Consider the following 21374-nt stretch of genomic DNA (forward strand, 5'->3'; position numbering starts at 1 on the left):
GGATGGGGGACATCGAGAGCAGGAATCAAAAAGGACCCCTCCCATATACCCCTCCGGGACAAAAAGAAGAAAATAATCATATACAGGTAGATTCTAAAGCCTGATGTCCACGACATAGCTAAACTCCACCCAACCAATCTACGGTCCTCTTACACAGCTTCACTTCTGCCTATTAACAAGCCATGTATTAACTGCTTCTGGTGTATCAAAAAAAAACTGAACTCCATCTTGATCCGTAACACGCAATTTTGCAGGAAACAACATTGAATATTTAATCTTCAAATCCTGCAATTGCTGTTTAACTTCTTTAAAAATGTTGCCCGTTGCTTCTGTACTTCCACTGAAAAATAAATAAATAAATAAATAAATAAAAAAATCGTGAAGAAAATATATTTTGTTACCTTTATACTCAATGCTGCCCTTTTGTCTTGCCATAGATAGTATATTGTACCTATCTTGGCAATTTAGCAACCTTATAATCATTAGCCTCGGCCTGCCACCTGGCAGAGGAGAATGACTTACTATATGGTGTGCTCTTTCTATTGCAAAAGATTTGGAAAAACCCTCCCCCAAAAAAATACCCATTAGCAATTGTTCAACAAAAGTAACAGGAGAGTGTCCTTCTTCATGTTCCAGAAACTCTAATATTCAAATCTTATTGCGTCTTTGTCTATTCTCCATTCCTTCCAATCTCTGGGTTTGTTCTTTTATATGTATTTTTGCCAGCTGTAGTTCCTTTTTTTTATTAGAGGTATTGAGTCCTCCAGCTCTCCTACTCTCGTTTCCACTTCTGTAGTCCTTTCTGCCATTTTCCGATTCTCCTGTCTCATGACTGTAATATTGCTTTTCTGTTCAACCAACTGTTATGTTAAAGATAATATTGAGTTATTACAAGCATGTACAGCCATAAAAACATCTCGCAGTGCTGGTTCCAATATTGGAGTAGGGGTGGAGGTAGTATTGTATATACCCACTTCTTTATATATCTGTGCTCCATTCAGCTCTTGTCTTTTCCATATTTCGTCTGGTGGAATCAAATCCCTACTGGGGAGTGGTACTGATGTTAGGGATATATTTGCCACTGATCTTCCCTCCAATCCCCATGATACTCTTGGGATCCGGGACAACTGTGAGTCTCCCGTTATATCCTGGTTAGCCTGAGTCCAATCACTTTCCTGCCCAAGTAGTTTTGCTTGATTCTCAAAATCCATTTCTTGTTGAACCAAGTTTTCTTTAGAACCTTTATTCTGCTCTGAGTTGTTGTAGTTTTTTTTTTGTCTGTGCCTATTATATAGGACTCCTCTTTAGTTTTTAGTGCTTTTTCCCATTTCGGCTTCCTGTTCTCTCTTCCTTTGTCGAGTCATATTCTGCTTTCTTCAAATGGGTAATTTCCTGCTCCTAGATTGATGGAATATAATTATCTGTGAAAAGGAGTACAGTCCAACTGCTAGCAGACTCCAGCAAGTGTCTGGTAGCACCCATTCAATAATTAAGAAATTTGATGCATCTCCTTTAGCTGGCTTCTCAATATTTCCTCTGTTTAATATCAATTTTCTTCAGTTTTTTTAACAGGTAGCAAGCATTCATCAATCAATCACTATAGATCAGGATTGGCTGTTGGCAGTTAGCTGTTATAGCTTTAGGCAATTTGACATGTAGTATCCACTCGCAGGTTAACAAGTTATACACAGTTCATCAACGTGCAGAGTTTTAGTCTTTAGCTAGTGTGAGGGGGTTAGCCCGTCAGTGGGTGTGTGTGACCCCCTGGACGGGTTCAGCACACAAAAGCAATTAGGCACAGCAAGAATACACAAAACAAAAACCGCGCTAATGTCTCCCCACCCCTGACCCTAGGCAGCAGCTGGCGTGTGAATCACAAGGAAATATAAACAAAGAAAAAGCCGCGCCACAACAAACAGTCCATTAGTGTACACAATCCGTGAGTGTAGTAAGTCCGTATTAAATGGAATGATGCTTGTATAATGATAAAAGGTCCGTATCAGTCCTGACTATGATGGCTCCTCCAATCAGCAACCCAGTGATACTATATACAAAGTGACCATCCCCCGGAAAAGAAAAGGAAAGCCGCTTACCAGAAGGCAAGCAGTTAGGGCGGATGGCTATAACCCAGCCTAGGCCTTAAATCCTTGAGGTTTGCACCAGGAAGCCCTCCGTCCTCTGAGTATGTTGTTCTCAGCTCCACCATATTTAAATGCAAACAAAAAAGAGAGCACACATAGCGTGATACTGGGACAAAAATCCTAGCAATAGTGTCTAAGGTCCACACCACCTAGTGACAACTTCGCATAAGTGACCCTCCACCAATTACAGAGGCCGCTTACCAGAAGGCAAACGGTTAAGGCGAATGGCTATGACCCAGCCCAGGCCTTTCTCCTTGTAGTAGGGGGTCCTTCTTCCCCTCTGCGTGATGTCCTGGAAATGGTTAATACATGCAGTCCACACCACCCAGTGAACCTATTAGTGAAGTGACCCTCCACCAGCCAGAGAGGCCGCTTACCAGAAAAAGACCGTTTCAGGCAGATGGCTATGACCCAGCCTAGGTCTTTGGCTCCTTGCGGTGGAAAGTCCTCCGTCCCCTAAGCGTAAGGTTTTCAACTCCCCCGTTTGAGATGTTTAAATGAAGAGAAAAACGCACATAGCGTAACTCTGAGACAGTAAGCAGCAGCACCACAGCCAAACCATTGTGCAGGGAGAGATTTCAGGTTTCCTCTCCCTGCACAATGGTGGGAGCGGGTGGGAGTTGGGAGGTGAAGGAAGATGACATGTATAGGACACTCTGATGGGGGGACAGCTAATGGAGACACTCTGATGGGGAGACTGCTAAGGGGGACACAGCTAATGGGGGACACAGCTAATGGGGAGGCTGATGGGTAGACTGATGATGAGGAGACTCTGATGGAGGACACAGATATGGGGGAGACTCTGATGGGGCACACAGAGGTGTGCAAAGGCTCTGATGGTGACACAGACGTGCGGAAAGGCTATGATGAGATTATTTAATTATTTTATTCAATTATTTATAATGAACACATTTTTTTCAGCCCACGAATATTTGTAAAATCTACAATGTGGCCCTCGGGCTAAAAAGTTTGGAGACCCCTGCTCTAGCTAATATTAGGTAAGGGTTGCAGAAAAGGGCTGACATCAGCAAGAAGGGCACTGCAGGCTCATTCTAACACACATTTCAGTGGATACAAGGCAATAAATAACTGAAGGATAATAACTTGTGGGTACTAAAAGTGTACTGTTTAAAGTTTATGTAAACCCCAACTACTTTATTTCATATGGTCCTATCAGCTATATTGTTCTCAGCTATATCCCTCAGTGGTACGTTATGGAAAATAGAGTGGTGGCGTCCGGTAGTCCTATCTTGTTACTTTTTTACTGATACAGAGAGTGCTGTTATTAAAGGACTGGAGGTGTGTTACTAGCAGAAACACCAAGTAAAAATAAAGAAAACCCTTTACAAAAAAAGTAATGCAGCCACCACATCTAAGGACTGATAAGCTGCAATAATAGGATTTTTTGTCTCACCGTAAAATCCATTTCTCTGAGTTCATGGACGGACACAGCAGCATTGACCTTAGGGTTATATTCAGGGGTTAAGTCCTGGGGAAAAAAGTGTGGGAACTCCCACCCAAGATCCACTCCCCCACCAAAAAAAAAAAAAATGATACGCTCATATGCATAATTACTAAACCGCATGTTTGTTTTAAGCAAGTTCTTTCTAAATCCCGCGATAACTCGTGGCAGACCTCCACAATGTCTCCTGGGAACAATGACAAAAGCTCCCTGGAGACATTGCGGCATCGAGGAAGTGACGGAATACCAGCACACTACCCGATGAATCCATATACAGGAAGCGGCCAGTAACATAAAAGATTACTAAGGTTCGCCTGTCCCTGACAATGAGTCAAGCTTGGCATCGCCACTTAGTGAAGGATTGGCTCGGGCGGCTCGGCTGCTCTAGTCCTGCAAAGGGAACTGCGTTCCTGCTGTGAAAAAAGTGCAGGAACTCCGTTCCCACGCGTTCCCGCAGGACTTGAGCCCTGGTTATATTCCTTTCCTTTCAGGAGAGACTAGGCAGAAAAAACAGCACTTTAAGTGTTAATAAACTCTTCTCTCAGTACAGCACCTCCCAGGGGGCGTGTCCCCCGGGTACATCCCACTCTCTGGAACATCCAGCCCCAGTTCGTAGAAAAGCAGTACAAACAAAGGAGGGGTGGGTGCCGTGTCCGTCCATGAACTCAGAGAAATTAATTTTACGGTGAGTACAAAAATCCTATTTTCTCTTCCGTTCATGGACGGACGGACACAGCAGCATTGATCTTAGGGATGTCCCCAAGCAGTGTCAATTTTTTTTCGAGGGGTGGGAAAAAAACACAGCAAACCAGGTTTCACCCCAAACAAACCAGAGTTCCTCAACGGAGGAAACTTCAACCTTAAACTGCCGCCTGTAAAACCTTGCGGCCAAAGGAGGCATCCGAAGATCCACTCACATCCACCTTGTAAAATTTTGAGACGGTGTGGATTGACGACCAGGTCGCCGCCTTACACACAAGGATGGCAAAACGATGTCCTCATTAATTTGAAAAGCCGAAACAACCTTTGGGAGGAATGATGGCTGCGGCCGCAGCACCACCTTATCCTTGTGGATGACCAGGTAAGGGGTCTTGCAGGACAAGGCCGCCAGTTCAGATACTCGTCTGACCGAGGTAATTGCTACCAGAAAAAAACACCTTTTGGGACAGAGTCAACAAAGGAATCTTCCGAATGTCCTCAAATGGAGCTTCTTGAAGCACCGAAAGAACTAAATTCAAGTCCCATGGAGGCAGTGGAGGACGCACAGGAGGGGCCACATGCCGGACCCCCTGCACAAAGGTACGCACCAAGGAGTGCGCCACCAAGGGTCGCTGAAAGTAGACAGCTAGAGCCGAAATCTGACTCTTAACCGCACTCAAGGCGAGAGCCTGATCCACTCCACGCTGTAAGAACAGCAGAATCCGGGAGATCGCGTATGTACGGGGGTGCCATTTCATCTCCTCACACAGAGATGTAGGCCTTCCACGTACGATGGTAAATCTTTCGTGAAGTGGGGGGCGTGGCCAAGACCAGCATGTGAGAAGACGTGTGTCTCACAGCTCCTCGGCAGCACCTGCTACTGATCCTCTCCCAGCAGCGATCCGACGGTCCTAAACGGATATTCCGCTGGCTACCAACCCGGCCACCCTCCCGGTCCACCCGCTGGCTCTCTGCACCCGGATGATTGGCCGGCCTTTGAGATCCAAGATGGCGCCGGCGCGGCCCTGGCTCTCCGCACACCACGAGGCGCTGACAAGCCTAAGGATGAGACAGGCAAAAAGGCACAGGGTAAGGATTACCCGAGGGACATGACATATTATACACAAAAACTGGGGGGCCCCTCGGAGCAGGATGCAGGGGGGGGTGCCGAGTGGGCTCCTATGACGCCGCAGGCCTCACAGGGACAGCCGGATGGAGGGGTTTGGAGACGTGCTGAGCGGGTTGATACTGGGGAGCAATCCCTCTCCATAACAGCGGATGCGGATGCAGAGGCTGGAGACACTGAGCAACCGACCCTGGCTGAGATATTGTGAGCGGTTCATGTATGCACCGCGTCAGTGAACACACTTAAAGAACAGTTTGGGGGCCTCAGGGAAGATGTGTCCCTGCTTCGGCAGGACCTACAAAAGATCCGTGAACGCACGACGGCTGTGGAGAGCAGGGTGAGTGAGGTGGAGGATAAGCTGCCCCCAGTTGCTCGAGAGGCACATGCCGCCCATCAGCTAGCCAGGGACACTAATAACAGGGATGACGACATCGAAAACCGTTTACGCCGGAATAATGTGCGCATAGTGGGGTTGCTGGAGAAGACGGAGGGCCGGGACCCCACCACCTTTATTGAAGGATGGCTGGTGGAAGTATTTGTAAAGGAGGCCTTCTCTCCATTCTTTACAATTGAAAGAGCGCACCGCACACCGGGTTGCCCACCACAGCCTGGTGCACCCCCTAGGCCCATCCTGGCCAGATTGTTGCACTATAGAGATAGGAAGGCGGTGCTGAGACATGCCAGGGAGAAGGCCAACGTTCAGGTGAATGGCGTCCGGGTGTCCTTCTACCCGGACTTCTCTGCAGAGGTGCAGCGTCGCCGAGCCAAATTCTCGGATGTGAAAAGGCGTCTTCGAGTACTACAACTACCGTATGCTATGCTGTACCCCGCCAAGCTGAGAGTTACCGCCAACCGACAGGCCCAATTTTTGGAATCGGCTCAAGATGCTGCAATGTGGCTTGACCGCAATGAGCAGGCCCTATGTCACCGGGAAAGAGAAGAGGAAGGAGATTGATTGTACAGGAGCTGAAACAGGTTATTATGCTTTAATTTTGTGTGCATTGCCTGCACCTTCCTAGTTGGGGGGTTTGATTGGTGCCCCCCCCCTCCCCCTGATGGAGAAGTTCAGTCAGTTATTTCCATCCTTTGATATCTACACAAAAGAAAAGATTTATTTATTTTTTCCTTTTTTATGATGCCTATGTTTTTTGCTATGTTCTGCTGGGAGAAGTTATATTAGGATGTGAACTCTGAGCCACCTTGTAAAGCTGCAAGGAAAATGCGAACTCTCCACAGTAAACGTGGAGCAACTGTGCCTTGTTGGGGTCCGCTCCCTGTTGGAGCTGAGGGGTCTGTCCTGTTGGCGGCCTGGACCTGGTTTTTCTTCAGACTACCATTTTGTTTCCAGATTACAGGCCATAAATATGGGTTTGGTCTGTTGACGGCCCGGGCCTTCAGTTTTTTGCACTTTCACCATCTACATCGAGAGCTCTGTTTGTTTGCTACTGCACCATGGAACTATGACTGTACTTTCCTGGCCATGTCTGGGCCTATTGGTACCAGCCCGGAACTGTTGCCCCTTAGATGGAGTCTGCCTATATTCACAATGTCTTTAACCACTTGACCACCAGGCACGTAAACCCCCTTAATAACCAGACCAATTTTCAGCTTTCGGTGCTCTCACAATTTGAATGACAATTACTCAGTCATACAACACTGTACCCAAATGAAATTTTCGTCCTTTTTTTCACACAAATAGAGCTTTCTTTTGGTGGTATTTAATCACCGTTGGGTTTTTTATTTTTTGCGCTATAAAAGAAAAAAGACTGAAAATTCTGTAAAAAAAAATAATTTTTCTTTGTTTCTGTTATAAAATTTGGCAAATTTAGTATTTTTTCTTCATTCTTTTGCATAAATGTGAAAGATGAAGTTACGCCGAGTAAATAGATACCCAACATGTCACCCTTCAAAATTGCACACGCTCGTGGAATGGCGCCAAACTTCGCTACTTAAAAATCCCCATAGACTACGTTGCAGGGTATTGCGGAGTATTGTGGGGTATTGCGGAGTATTGTGGGGTATTGCGGAGTATTGTGGGGTATTGCGGAGTATTGTGGGGTATTGCAGGGTATTGTGGGGTATTGCGGGGTATTGCAGAGTATTGCGGGGTATTGCGGAGTATTGCGGGGCATTGCGGAGTATTGCGGGGCATTGCGGAGTATTGCGGGGCATTGCGGAGTATTGCGGGGCATTGCGGAGTATTGCGGGGCATTGCGGAGTATTGCAGAGTATTTTGGGGTATTGCACAGTGTGGGGGCATTGCAGAGTGTGGGGGCATTGCAGAGTATTTTGGGGTATTGCACAGTGTGGGGGCATTGCAGAGTGTGGGGGCATTGCAGAGTGTGGCTGGTACTGCAGAGTATTGCACAGGGAAGGATCGATGGCTGGATCTGTGACTGCATGTGTCACAGATCCAGCCCGAAGCAGCAGCAGCAGCTGCTGCTGCTTCCGCTCTGTCCCCTCTCCTCTCTCACACTGTACCGTTCGGTACAGAGAGGAGAGGGAGGAACCGGCGTCATCACATGACGCCGGTTTGTTTACTAGTGGTCGCTCCGTCATTGGACGGAGCGATCACGTGGTAAATCACCGCTGTCAGCGGCGATTTACCGTGATCCGTGATCAGCCGGGTCCGGAGGACCCGGCGGTCACGGAGACTCCCGTGTGCGCGCCCCATAGGGCGCGCGACTCTGGGAGGACGTACATTGACGCCCTCCCAGAGTTAAGCAACCGCCTTGTAGACGTATTTCGTCTATAGGGCGGTTGCTAACTGGTTAATATTTTATTTATGCCTGCTTTTTCCCAATGGCTGAATTACCCGTAGTCTCGTGGAATGTGAGGGGCTTAGGCTCCCCACTGAAGCAGATGATGGTCTCTACCTGTCTTAAAAAGTATCATCCTATGATTTTATGTATGCAGGAAACGCATTTAACCACTGAAACGCAATGTTGTCTTAAATATGCTTGGGTGGGAAAGGCCTACCATTCTACTCACACCTCATATTCTAGGGGTGTGAGTGTAATGATACATGCCTCTGTTGACTTTCAGGAACTGGATGTGCGTATAGATACTGAGGGTCGGTTTATATTTCTGCATTGCCGGGTGGGTAAATTGGACTGTATATTGGCATGTGTTTATATACCCCCGCCGTTCACGGTGGCAGTGCTCCGGTCGCTGCTGGCCTATCTGGAGGGCAGGCCGGACCTCCCGCTGCTGATAGTGGGGGATTTCAATTGCTGGTTGAGTCCCTAGGTGGACAGACACCACAGCTCTGGGGTTTCGGTCACTCCGAGGGAGTCTCCATTGCTGAGGCTGCTCAATGAGGTGGGGTGGGCTGATGTATGGAGGCTAAGGTACCCATTGGACAGGCAGTTCCCCTGCTTTTCCAAAACCCACGGGACACTGTCTAGGATAGACCTGGCGGTGAGTAACCCTGCCATGCTCCCGTCCATTTCGGATGTGGCTTATAAGCCCCGTAGCGTCTCGGACCACTCACATTTAGTGACTACCTTAATTATTTCCCCACCCTCTACACTTCCAAGGGCTCCGTGGAAATTTAACGCCTTTTGGCTGAAACTATTCTTGACACATGAGGAGGTGGAGCGGAGCATGCGGGAGTTTCTGGATAGGGAAGATTTTGCAGACCCTGAGACCACTTGGAGAGACACAATTTGATCGCTCGGAGCTCCAGTACATTGATTGGAAGGCGGGACTCCTCCTGAGTCCAGCGCCCCTGGGCTGACTGGACACCCCAGACACCCCCCAGCTGGAGAGGCTGGCATCCGTCGTGATCACTGTCCAATGACACGGCAGAAACGATTTTCGGGTCCGAAGTACCGGAGGTGTCAGCCACCACACTAGGGAAGACTTGACCAGTCGACTCAGACGATGTGCTTTGACCACGAAACGCGTCGGGAGGACTCCACTGCCGCCCCAATTGCATACAAGAGCTCTATAAACTCCAATCACGCTATGTGGCCACTCTTCTCTCTTTTCTACATATACTATTAACACACTGAGCAAACCAGTTTGGGGATCCCATTACAAGTACAGCTTACAGCTTGTTCCTACATACTCTCATCCCATTGAAAGATATGCTGATCGGCTAAGCGCATGACTCCTGCCAAGGCTTGTCCATGACATCTGTCATTCAAAGCTTTGTTTGATTTTCGGTGGCATACGTCATCGTTAGTCAACGTGTTTCGGTAAGCCTGCATTTTTCTCGGTGGTGGGATTATTACACTGAAGAAGTCACGCATTTGTACTTATTCACTTGATGGACTTTCAGATGCTTATGAACTTTTTCACTTAATTATCATTTGTGTTTAGTTACCTAATCAATAAGTGCAACAGACCAGTTGCATCACGTGCCAGTCGGTATATTCTTTGTTCCTCCCACTAGAGGGACTCATATTATTTGTGCACATTTATTTATTATCGTCATATGTGTTATAATTTTATTTCATGGTATTTGATTTCCATTACTGGTAGTCATCTTATAAGCGCTACACATTTATATTCTTTAGGACTTGACCAGTCGACCCGAATCTGGTAATCCAGAGACAAAGGAATCTTGTTTCAACGTCACATAATCTCTTTCTGCAACACTCGGGTGTGGAATTGGGCATACGGAACTGCCTCGAAAGAGGCCACCATCAGACCCAGCACTCTCATGCAAAAGCGAAGTGACGCCCATTTCTGGGTCGCCAACCGCTGCACCGCAGATTGCAGCGTCTGTAGTTTTTCCGTTGGGAGAAAAACTCTCGCCTCTGAGGAATCCAGGACCAACCCCAGATATTCCAGCCTCTGAGACGGTACCAGTATTGACTTCTGGATATTCAGCAGCCAACCAAATTCTCGGAGGGTCTGACAGGTGATAGAAACTTTCTCTTCTAACTCTGAGCTTGAGGAAGCTCTCAGAAGAAGGTCGTCCAGGTATCCCACGATAGCGATTCCGCGCTGCCGCAGCAGGGCCAGAATCGGGGCGAGCACCTTGGTAAAAACCTGCGGTGCTGAGGCCAGGCCGAACGGGAGGGCCACAAATTGAAAGTGGTCTTTCCCGACCGCTAAGTGCAGAAACCTCTGGTGTTTTGCGCAAATTGGGATATGCAGGTACGCATCCTTGATATCCAAGGATGCTAGGAAATCCCCCTGATGGAGCGCTGCTATTACTGAGCGAATCGACTCCATCCTGAATTTTTGCACTTTGACAAAGCAATTGAGGGCCTTGAGGTCCAGGACTGGACGGACCCCATCCTTCTTGGGGACTACAGACAGATTGGAGTAAAACCCCTGAAACCATTCCATTGAGGGAACCGGCACAATCACTCCCCTGACCAGCAGATCCTGGACAGCCCCTGACAGATCCTTCAGGCGATCCGGAGGAAGCCGGAGGTTGGAGGGAAAAAATCTGTTTGGTGGACAAGAGAGAGAAACTATCTTGTACCCCGAGGAAACTACCTCGCAAACCCAACGGTCGGAAAGAAGATTGCGGAACCAGGGGCCCTTCAGTGGACGCCTTAGCACCCTGGAAATCTTTTCCTGCCGCACTTGGCAGGCGAAAAAAACGCTTGGGGGTAGTAAAAGAGGGTCCTTGCTTGCGGCAAGGCTCCTTACCCTTCCCAGATTGCGGGAGCAGAGTGCTCTTACCGCCTGTGGCATCTTTTATGATGTCATCCAGGGACGCCCCAAAAAGCCGTTAACTCTTAAAGGGTAAGTCCACCAGGGCCTTCTTAGAGGACCGGTCCGCAGACCAACACTTTAGCCACACAAGGCGGTGCAGTACCACCGCGTAGGCGGAGGCCCTGGAGAGCAAGGGGTGCGTATCCAGGGCCGACTCACAGACAAATTTCAGGCCTGGTCGGACAGGTCTACACAGAGCTCAGAAGCATTCTGCGCCTCCAGCTCCTGCACCAGGGACTTAGCCCGTTCGGTGAGTGTCTGTGACACCAGAGCCCCGGCCAAAACCGGTCTCACCGCCGACCCCACCACTGTGAATATGGAGCGGGCCACAGCCTCAGCTCTCCTATCTGCAGGGTCCTTAAATGCGGGAGCCCCTTCCACAGGCAACGTGGTGGCCTTGTTCAGCCTGGACACCGGAGGGTCCACTGACGGAGGAGATACCCTTTTGAGGAGGATTTCCTAAAAAAGTGGGTAACGGACCGCAAAGTATTTTGGCACTGCAAAAACTTTCTGTGGCCGTTCCCATTCCTTGTATAACAGTTTGTCCAGATATGGAACACAAGGAAACACTTTTGCGGTGCGGGGTGACTTGCGGAACCCAAAAGGGACCGGCATGTCTGATGCCTCCGCCAAATCCTCAAGTTTTTGAGTGTCCCGCACCACAGTGACAAGAGCTCCAACAAATTCCTTATCTTGCTTAGACCCTGAAGCAGAGTCTGCATCATCTGACATGACAGAACCAGGGCCAGATGCAATAGCAGGGCCTGATTCCGTGTCAGAGACATCCCCAGAAGCAGGCGCAGGGAGGGGGCGCTTTTTACCCCCCTTCTGGCCACCTGCCGCTTCAATCCTGGCAACAAATGCCTCCAGGACTGCCGCCATAGCATCCATCGAGGCCGCAGGGGCACTAAGGGTTAAATCTGGCATGGTCGGGGTAGAAGCCTCCGGTTCAGACTCCATGCTGACCCACCTGTATATGCCACCTTGGTACTGCAGAAAAACGGGTCCCACCGGTCACCCTCCCAGCTGTCACAGAGAGCAGGGCACCCCCCAGGTGACTCACCACCCGAAAACAAACTGCAGAGCTGAGAGCACTGTCCGTGCTGTGCCGTCCCTCAAGAAGAATGCTGTGGCTTTGCGCCGCCATTCCAGACACTAGAGGCCAAGTCTTTTCCAAGATGGCCACCGACATGCAGAAAAAACAGCATGTGGGCTACAGGAAAATGGCCGCCGACATATAGAGCCACGTCACCGCTAAAATGGCGGCCGTACACGTGTTTAACCAGTTAGCAACCGCCCTATAGACGAAATACGTCTACAAGGCGGTTGCTTAACTCTAGGAGGGCGTCAATGTACGTCCTCCTAGAATCGCGCTCCCGCGCGCCCTGTGGGGCGCGCACCCGGGAGTCTCCGTGACCGCCGGGTCCTCCGGACCTGGCTGATGACGGATCACGGTAAATCGCCGCTGATAGCGGCGGTTTACCACGTGATCGCTCCGTCCAATGACGGAGCGATCACTAGTAAACAAACCGGCGTCATATGATGACGCCGGTTCCTCCCTCTCCTCTCTGTACCGAACGGTACAGTGTGAGAGAGGAGAGGGGAGAGAGCGGAAGCAGCAGCAGCTGCTGCTGCTGCTGCTGCTGCGGGCTGGATCTGTGACACATGCAGTCACAGATCCAGCCATCAATCCCTCCCTGTGCAATACTCTGCAGTACCAGCCACACTCTGCAGTACCAGCCACACTCTGCAGTACCAGCCACACTCTGCAATGCCCCCACACTCTGCAATGCCCCCACACTCTGCAATGCCCCCACACTCTGCAATGCCCCCACACTCTGCAATGCCCCCACACTCTGCAATGCCCCCACACTCTGCAATGCCCCCACACTCTGCAATGCCCCCACACTCTGCAATGCCCCCACACTCTGCAATGCCCCGCAATGCCCCGCAATACTCCGCAATGCCCCGCAATACTCCGCAATGCCCCGCAATACTCCGCAATGCCCCGCAATGCCCCGCAATGCCCCGCAATGCCCCGCAATACTCCGCAATGCCCCGCAATACTCCGCAATGCCCCGCAATACTCCGCAATGCCCCGCAATACTCCGCAATACTCCGCAATGCCCCGCAATACTCCGCAATGCCCCGCAATGCCCCACAATACCCTGCAACGTCGTCTATGGGGATTTTTAAGTAGCGAAGTTTGGCGCCATTCCACGAGCGTGTGCAATTTTGAAGGGTGACATGTTGGGTATCTATTTACTCGGCGTAACTTCATCTTTCACATTTATGCAAAAGAATGAAGAAAAAATACTAAATTTGCCAAATTTTATAACAGAAACAAAGAAAAATTATATTTTTTTACTGAATTTTCAGTCTTTTTTCTTTTATAGCGCAAAAAATAAAAAACCCAACGGTGATTAAATACCACCAAAAGAAAGCTCTATTTGTGTGAAAAAAATGACGAAAATTTCATTTGGGTACAGTGTTGTATGACTGAGTAATTGTCATTCAAATTGTGAGAGCACCGAAAGCTGAAAATTGGTCTGGTTATTAAGGGGGTTTACGTGCCTAGTGGTCAAGTGGTTAAAAACACTAGAAACACACAGCAGACACTGTCCAGCATAAACAGCACAATAAAAAAAACAACAGCACCCCACACCAGCACAGCCCCCCCCGGCAGTAACAGAGCCCCCCTCAGGTGGACCCCCCACCTCACAGCCGCCACCCAGAACGGGGAAGGAGGGAGAGAGGAAAGCAGGGCGGACCCTCAGTCGACCTCCCCAGGAATGCACCAGCCGAACCACCCTGCCGAGGCAAGGGGATACTACTTGCCCATCCTGCGACCACTGGCTGGAGGCATTCCAGACAGACCCAACGTCCGCAGGTAGATACGGCATGGCTGTCGGCCCGGCACACTGTGACACGGCCATAGAGACCGGTCATATGTGTGCCCTGTAGCATGTAGCTCACCGGCCACCCCTGGAGCAACGGGGCATGTCGTGGATGGCCTAGCTAAAGGCCGGCACGCGCTCGATGGCCAAACATGGGGGGACTACAAGGATCGCAGATCCAGCCTGTCACCCAGTCGGCAGTTGATAATAGATCCCAGGATCCAAAAATGCAGGAAAAAAAAACAAATAAAGGTGAAAAATCGCAAAAAATCTCAGCACATGGGTATCCAGAAGGGCCATGTCTTCTCCTATCGCTAGGCAGAAGAAAACTGGGGCTGGATGTTCCAGAGAGTGGGATGTACCCGGAGGACACGCCCCCCTGGGAGGTGCTGTACTGAGAGAAGTGTTTTTAACACTTAAAGTGCTGTTTCTTCTGCCTAGTCTCTCCTGAAAGGAAAGGAATATAACCCTAAGGTCAATGCTGCTGTGTCCGTCCATGAACGGAAGAGAAATACTAATTTATTTATTTCACTTATCAAAATAAGCATTCTCCAGTAAACTATTTGGTAGAATTCTTACCAAACACTTGCACACTCTAAACTTCCGATCTTCACAGCAAAGCGTTAACAGTGGACCATGCAGTCTCAAGTCAGTCTAATAGCTTGGAGAAGAGAAGGAAGGAGAAGCAGAAGAGTGCCTTGCCATCCTAGACTATAGATTATAAACCAATCACAACACCAAACAAACGTCCTAGAGACCAAGGTAGTTTGATGATAAAATTGATTCATAGCAGAATAGAGCCAACAGGGGAGGGGCCAAACACACTCCCCCTTCATCAGAGATTTAAAATTCTGAGGCCGCGTACACACAACCGGTTTTCTTGGCAGAATATGTCTCCCATCGAGTTTCTTGCTGAATTCTGCCGAGAAAACCGGTTGTGTGTACACTTTTCGCCGAGAAACCAGTCGGGAAACTCGTCGAGCCAAAAAGAGAGCATGTTCTCTATTTCCTCGTTGGGCAAATGGAACATTTGGCTCGACGAGTTTTTTGACCGCCGAACAAGGAACTCGAAGGGGAAAACGATGTGTTTTGCACGTCGAGTTTCTCGGCCGTGTGTACGCGGCCTGACTGTGCTTAAATGGATCCAGGTTAACAGATACCAGCATTTACTGCATTCACTAACGCTAGCATAATCTGCCCTCCTGAAACTTTCCAAGCAGTAAATGACAGTGCATTTTTATTTTGTATCTGTTCACCTGGATCCTTTTAAGCACAGCCAGCATTCTTAAACCCTCATAAAGGGGGATTGTGTTTGGCCCCTGAAACATGTTGGCTCTAGTCTGATATGACTCAGTTTTATTATTGGACATTTTTGGCGCTTTCATTGTATTGTATATGAGTGGATTATGAACTCTGGGTCCTTTTTTTCCTGAGGGTGGTCCCTGTTTTCTGGAGCGCTGATTGCCCAATGAAAATTTTACAGACACTTCGAAAATCCCAATCCAGTGCTTTGGTCGTTCTGGTGTTTATCCTAGACCTAGACTATGGGGCCATGTGTTTCTTTTGATGCACACAGTGTAGGAAGACAGTTTAAGTCCCTGAATACAAGGTGGGCTCCATAGGACAATATTTCTCAACTCCGGTCCTCAAGGCGCCCCAACAGGTCATGTTTTCAGGCTTTCTATTATTTTGCACAGGTGATTAGATCAGTTTCACTGCCTTAGTAGTTACCACAGCGGTTTCATCTGAGGGAAATCCTGAAAACATGACTTGTTGGGGCACCTTGAGGACTGGAGTTGAGAAACACTGCTATGACACTGCAACTGAAAGAAGAAATACTGAAACAGGAAACTTGGGGCATTGACAATGGCAGCAGCTTTAAATGGAACACATGCAGGGATTAAAAGATCATGAAGTTGCATACTTAGTAAGTGATTTAGTCAGCTGCTGGAATTCTGTAAAAACTGAGATTTTGATATCACGTGAAGGATCTATAAAACTGTGGATATGTGTGCTAAATCTAAAAGTGCAAAGTGCACTTGGAAGTGCAGTCGCTGTAAATCTGAGGGGAAGATCTGAAATGAAGAGAAACTCTACTAATTTTATCATCCAATCATGTGCAAGCTAAAATGCTGTTTTTTATTTCTCTTGAATGTCCCTCTCCGATCTACAGCGACTGCACTTTCAAGTGCAATTTGCACTTATAGTTTGCACTTGTAGTGCAAAGTGGATTTACCTTTCGGAAATAACCCCCATTGTCTCTTTAACCACTTCCCGACCCCCGCATGTATATGTACGTCCACAGAATGGCACGTACAGGCAAATGGGCGTACATGTACGTCCTTGCCTTTCCGCGGGTCCGTTCGGGACCCCCCCCGCTACATGCGGCGGTCGGGTTCCCTCAGGGAGCAATCCGGGACGACGGCGCGGCTATTCGCTTATAGCCGCTCCGTTCCGATCGCTCCCCGGAGCTGAAGAACGGGGAGAGCCATATGTAAACACGGCTTCCCCGTGCTTCACTATGGCGCTGCATCGATCGTGTCATCCCCTTTATAGGGGAGACACAATCGATGACGTCAGTCCTACAGCCACACACCCCTACAGTTGTAAACACACACTAGGTGTACACTAACTCCTACAGCGCCACCTGTGGTTAACTCCCAAACTGCAACTGTCATTTTCACAATAAACAATGCAATTTAAATGCATTTTTTGCTGTGAAAATGACAATGGTCCCAAAAATGTGTCAAAATTGTCCGAAGTGTCCGCCATAATGTCGCAGTCACGAAAAAAAAAAAAAAAATCGCTGATCCCCGCCATTAGTAGTAAAAAAAAAAAATTTATAAAAATGCAATAAAACTATCCCCTATTTTGTAAACGCTATAAATTTTGCGCAAACCAATCAATAAACGCTTATTGCGATTTTTTTTTACCAAAAATAGGTAGAAGAATACGTATCGGCCTAAACTGAGGGAAAAATTTTTTTTTATATATGTTTTTGGGGGATATTTATTATAGCAAAAAGTAAAAAATATTGAATTTTTTTCAAAATTGTCGCTCTATTTTTGTTTATAGCGCAAAAAATAAAAACCGCAGAGGTGATCAAATACCACCAAAAGAAAGCTCTATTTGTGGGGAAAAAAGGAGGCCAATTTTGTTTGGGAGCCACATCGCACGACCGCGCAATTGTCTGTTAAAGCGACGCAGTCCGAATCGCAAAACCTGGCCTGGGCATTTAGCTGCCTAAAGGTCCGGGGCTTAAGTGGTTAAAGAGATTCAATGCTGCTTCAGCAGGCATTAATGGATGTACAATGCAAAAATATATATATATATATAAAAAAAAAAACAAAAAAAAAAAAACAAAAAAAAAAACATACCTTCTTGGATTTGTAATTATTCACAAAAGAGATTACAAATTCATATCTTTGTTGGCTCAAAGGAGGACTAAATCTCACAGGCTCCATTTGTCTCGAGGCAGCCTTTCACAGTTTACTGAAAAATATTATATAACTTTTTACTAAATAATCTAATATGAGTTATTAAAAAATATTATATAACTTTTTACTAAATAATCCAATATGAGTTAAAGTGGTTGTAAAGTCAAAGAAAGATTACTGTCAGCCCCTCTGTTCTACTAAGCTATACTACACTGTGTACATGTTGGTATAAAATAACGCCTCTAAATACCTGCTTTGCGATCTTTTCTAGTCGGTCATGTGACCGCCAGCTGCTCTCCTCGTCTGATCTAAGCAGGGCTGTGGAGTCGGAGTCGAGGGAAATTTTGGGTACCTGGAGTCGGAGTCGGCAAACAATGCATCGACTCCGACTCCTACTAAATTTAGATTGTAATAAAAAAAAAAAAAGCAAGTTTAAATGTCCCAATTCACAAAAAGTTATAATTAATGACTTCTCTACTGTAAGAATAAAGACCAATGCATGCAGTGCCTCACGTAACCGCAAAACGAACACGTTAAGTGACCGTGAAGAAGCATGCTTTTCATGTGCTTCACTATATGGCACGCAACGCACAATTAGGAGCTCCAATACTTATACTTTCCATAGTGTTGTGTTCTGCTTTTACAGGGAACGCATGTTAGAGAACCAGTAAGTGTCCAAATAAAAAAATTCCAACAGGAGTTTTATAAAGCACTAAAAGAAGTTGAAAAGTATGATCGCTCATCAAAACTTACTGTTGAAGAAGCCATCCTTGTTTATCCAGAGATCGTTAGTGATGTGGCCAGAATAGTTACTGCAATGCCACCCACCCAAGTCAGTGTCGAAAGATTATTTTCAGCCCTAAAAATAATAAAGTCTGACTTAAGAGCCTCTATGAAAGAGGATCTGGCAGAGGCAATTCTCTTCCTTAGAACTCTACATTGAATTGATTTGCATTTGCTAAGCCTACAACTACATTTCAAGATTAATATAAACCATTTCTAGGTTTTACAGATTTTGTTTTTGGTTCATTATAGATAAGCTTTGTTTTTGTTCTAAAACAACCAAATAATGTGGTTTGTATTTTTGAACTGGTAAAGATCCTGTTCCTGATGTTTATGCCTGCTGCTACTATCCAGCCACTTGATTGTTTTCATTGTGTTTGTCTTTTGCTTAAACTGTGCAATACAGTAGACTGTTGGCTTCCCAGCCAGTAGTCCTGTGGTAGGTTGCGTTTCTTTCCCTCAAGGAATGTATAAAATACATTCGCATATTAATACAGAGGAGTCGGAGTCGGGGTCGGAGTCGGAAGTACATAAAACTGAGGAGTCTGAGTCGGAACATTTATCTACCGACTCCAAAGCCCTGAATCTAAGGGCTACAGTGAGAGGGGCTGAGATCCCCCTCTGATGTCTGCTGGGAGGTCACATGACCACTGCATTGTCCACTCAGCCCCTCCTGCTGTAGCCCTTAGATTGGGGGAGGAGAGCGACCAGAGGTCACATGACCGACCAGAAGAGATCAGAAAGCAGGTATTTAGGAGGCATAATTTTATACAAACATGTACACAGTGTAAAATAGTTTAGTACAGCCTTTTTCAAAAAGGGTGCTTAGGCACCCTGGGGTGTCTTAAGGTTTCTTCAGGGGTGTGTTGGCAAAATGCCTAAAAATGCATCAAAAATGTCTACAAGCCAGCAGGTGGATCAAGCCTCCCTTTTAGTTACACAAAGCCACAGTTTTTCACAATGCACTATTACGACTTTCTAGATACAGTACTTAACAACTAATGACAAAATCAGTTATTAAAAAGGAGGATGCCTGTTGCCTCCAGGGCATCCTTGCTAGACCCTCCTGTGCCCCTCTCCCTCAGCACTGGGGTGACGAGAAGGGAGAAGAGAAACATTGGAATACTAGTCAGTACCAGTTTGCAAAAGTGTATTTGCTTTGGAAGAATAAATCACTCTAATGTTGGGTGTCCTACATGTAGATGTTGCTGCATTATGTAAAGCTATTAGAATAGTTTCTACATTTTAGAATGGGGTGCCTCGGGACAGTCCATATATTTTAAAGGGTGCCTTGACAGAAAAAAGGTTGCGAAACACTGGCTTAGTAGAACAGAGGGGCTGGCAGTAAACTTTCTTTGACTTTGCTGCCAGCTACTAATAGCAGCAGGATGGGGGGGGGGGATTTCTCACAGCCTAACACACAGGAGCTGACAGGCAGGAAGGAGGGGTGAAAGAAGAGCAGCAGGGTGATGGAGGCATGTAAGCTGAGCACAGTATCATGGATTAGCAGCCATGATTACCATGGTCAGCACACTAAAGGGGGACACAGGAACAAGCAGGATCAACCAGGTTATCTACACCATAGAAAAAGGAACAGATTAGAGAGCACAAGCGCTGTGCTGTTAAACCTGCATATATATATATATATTTAGGGTTACAACCTCTTTAAGTGAAACAAGAAGAATGGAAGAGAAATATAGCTGAGCTTAAAGCAGTATTAATCTCAAAAGAAAACACTTATCCCAAAAGGAAAATAAATGTTTGCTGTAACGGCTTATAATGTGTGTCCTGGAGTTTGGCTTCAGTTTGTCAGTAGTTCTAAATCTGCTAATATATTTAATATCCCCTCCTCCCCCACCAGATTGACAATGCAGCTGTCTTCTGTGCCTCCTCTCTCATTCCTCCAGAGTTGTGTCTCGCTCATACAGGAGGTGTGTTATTGGACAGAATACAAGGTGAAAAAAGGAAAAAAAAAGCCAAGGTAAAGAAATCTGATGCATTCACTATGTCTAATGATGGAAAAGCTGCAGTATATTAGGTTTAATATTGATTTAACACAAGTTTCTGATAGCAGTATGCACATGATTTTAACTTGTACAGTATGTGCATCAATTTGGAACATGTATAATTCTGTAGCTAGGGTTGGCAAGCAAGCTCAAAAATGTAAACTAAAATATTCTGTTGGTTCCAACCTATTACAGTATACGGTATCTAAAGCAAACGTTGTTGTTTTTTTTTTCTTTTCTTCATTTTGGATGGTGTAGAAAATGGTAAACCTATCAGTTTTCCAAGAAACAGAAGAAAGTGAGAGGGAATCTCTCCAATGTTGTGAGGATTGTGGGATTTGACAAAACGCATCAAGGCAGAACATTGTGATGTCATTACGCCAAACCAGAAGTGATGGCTGGAGTTTGCCCAGTAAGCTGATGCTGATCCCCAGCATTAAGGGGACAGCAATGTGATTTTTTTTTTCCCCTCATGCTTTTTTTATTGGAATAAATTAGTTAAAAAACAAAAATAAAAGCAAAGCACTATGTTTTTTTTTAAATGTTTTTAAGTGGAGGAGCCATTCTAGCATGCTGATTCAGGGCCATTGTAATAATATATACTGAAGATTGTGCATTATTATTCTTCCACAACCGTCTCAGATACAAAGACCTAGATATGTATATAGGTAAATGGAGCCGAGTTGAGTGCATGTAGTGAATGGTGGAGGGACTCACATGGAGGATATAACAATCAGTGAATGACGCAGTTTAGCTATAAGCACAGAGGTGTTTGCTTTGAGACTTTATTTAACCACTTCCAGACCGCTGTACGACTTTATACGGCCTAACTTTAAAGATACATATCTCGGTAACGGCAGCAGCTGCTGCCACAACCGAGGTATCTATCTTTACTGTCAGCGGTTCTGGTAACGATAACGGCGGTCTCGCCGCGAGATCGCCGTTATCGGTGGCGGGAGAGGGGCCCCCCCCTCCCGCCACTCTCCCGCGCCCTCCGCCGCTTACCGGAGCCGTCAGTAGCGGCGGAGGAGATCGCGACCGTTCGGGAGCTGAGCGGGGACGAGACTGAAGGAAAAATCTCCTTCGCCCGTCCCCATAGCTCGGCTGGGCGGAAGTGACGTCAAAACGTCAGTCCCGCCCAGCC

General features: G+C 46.9%; 1 protein-coding gene across 3 annotated transcripts in view; it reads right to left on the bottom strand.

Moving 5' to 3' along the window:
* Positions 1–21374, bottom strand: part of HENMT1 (HEN methyltransferase 1) — a 114726-nt gene that overhangs the window by 76334 nt on the left and 17018 nt on the right. For all 3 annotated transcript variants that reach the window (XM_040359839.1, XM_040359840.1, XM_040359838.1), the window contains exon 2: positions 17382–17496. In XM_040359839.1, coding sequence (XP_040215773.1) covers positions 17382–17468 — 87 coding nt within the window. In that variant the 5' untranslated portion in view covers positions 17469–17496. The remainder of the gene's footprint in view (positions 1–17381; positions 17497–21374) is intronic.

This window comes from Rana temporaria, chromosome 7 (assembly GCF_905171775.1).
Source record: "Rana temporaria chromosome 7, aRanTem1.1, whole genome shotgun sequence".
Taxonomy (NCBI): Eukaryota; Metazoa; Chordata; class Amphibia; order Anura; family Ranidae; genus Rana; species Rana temporaria.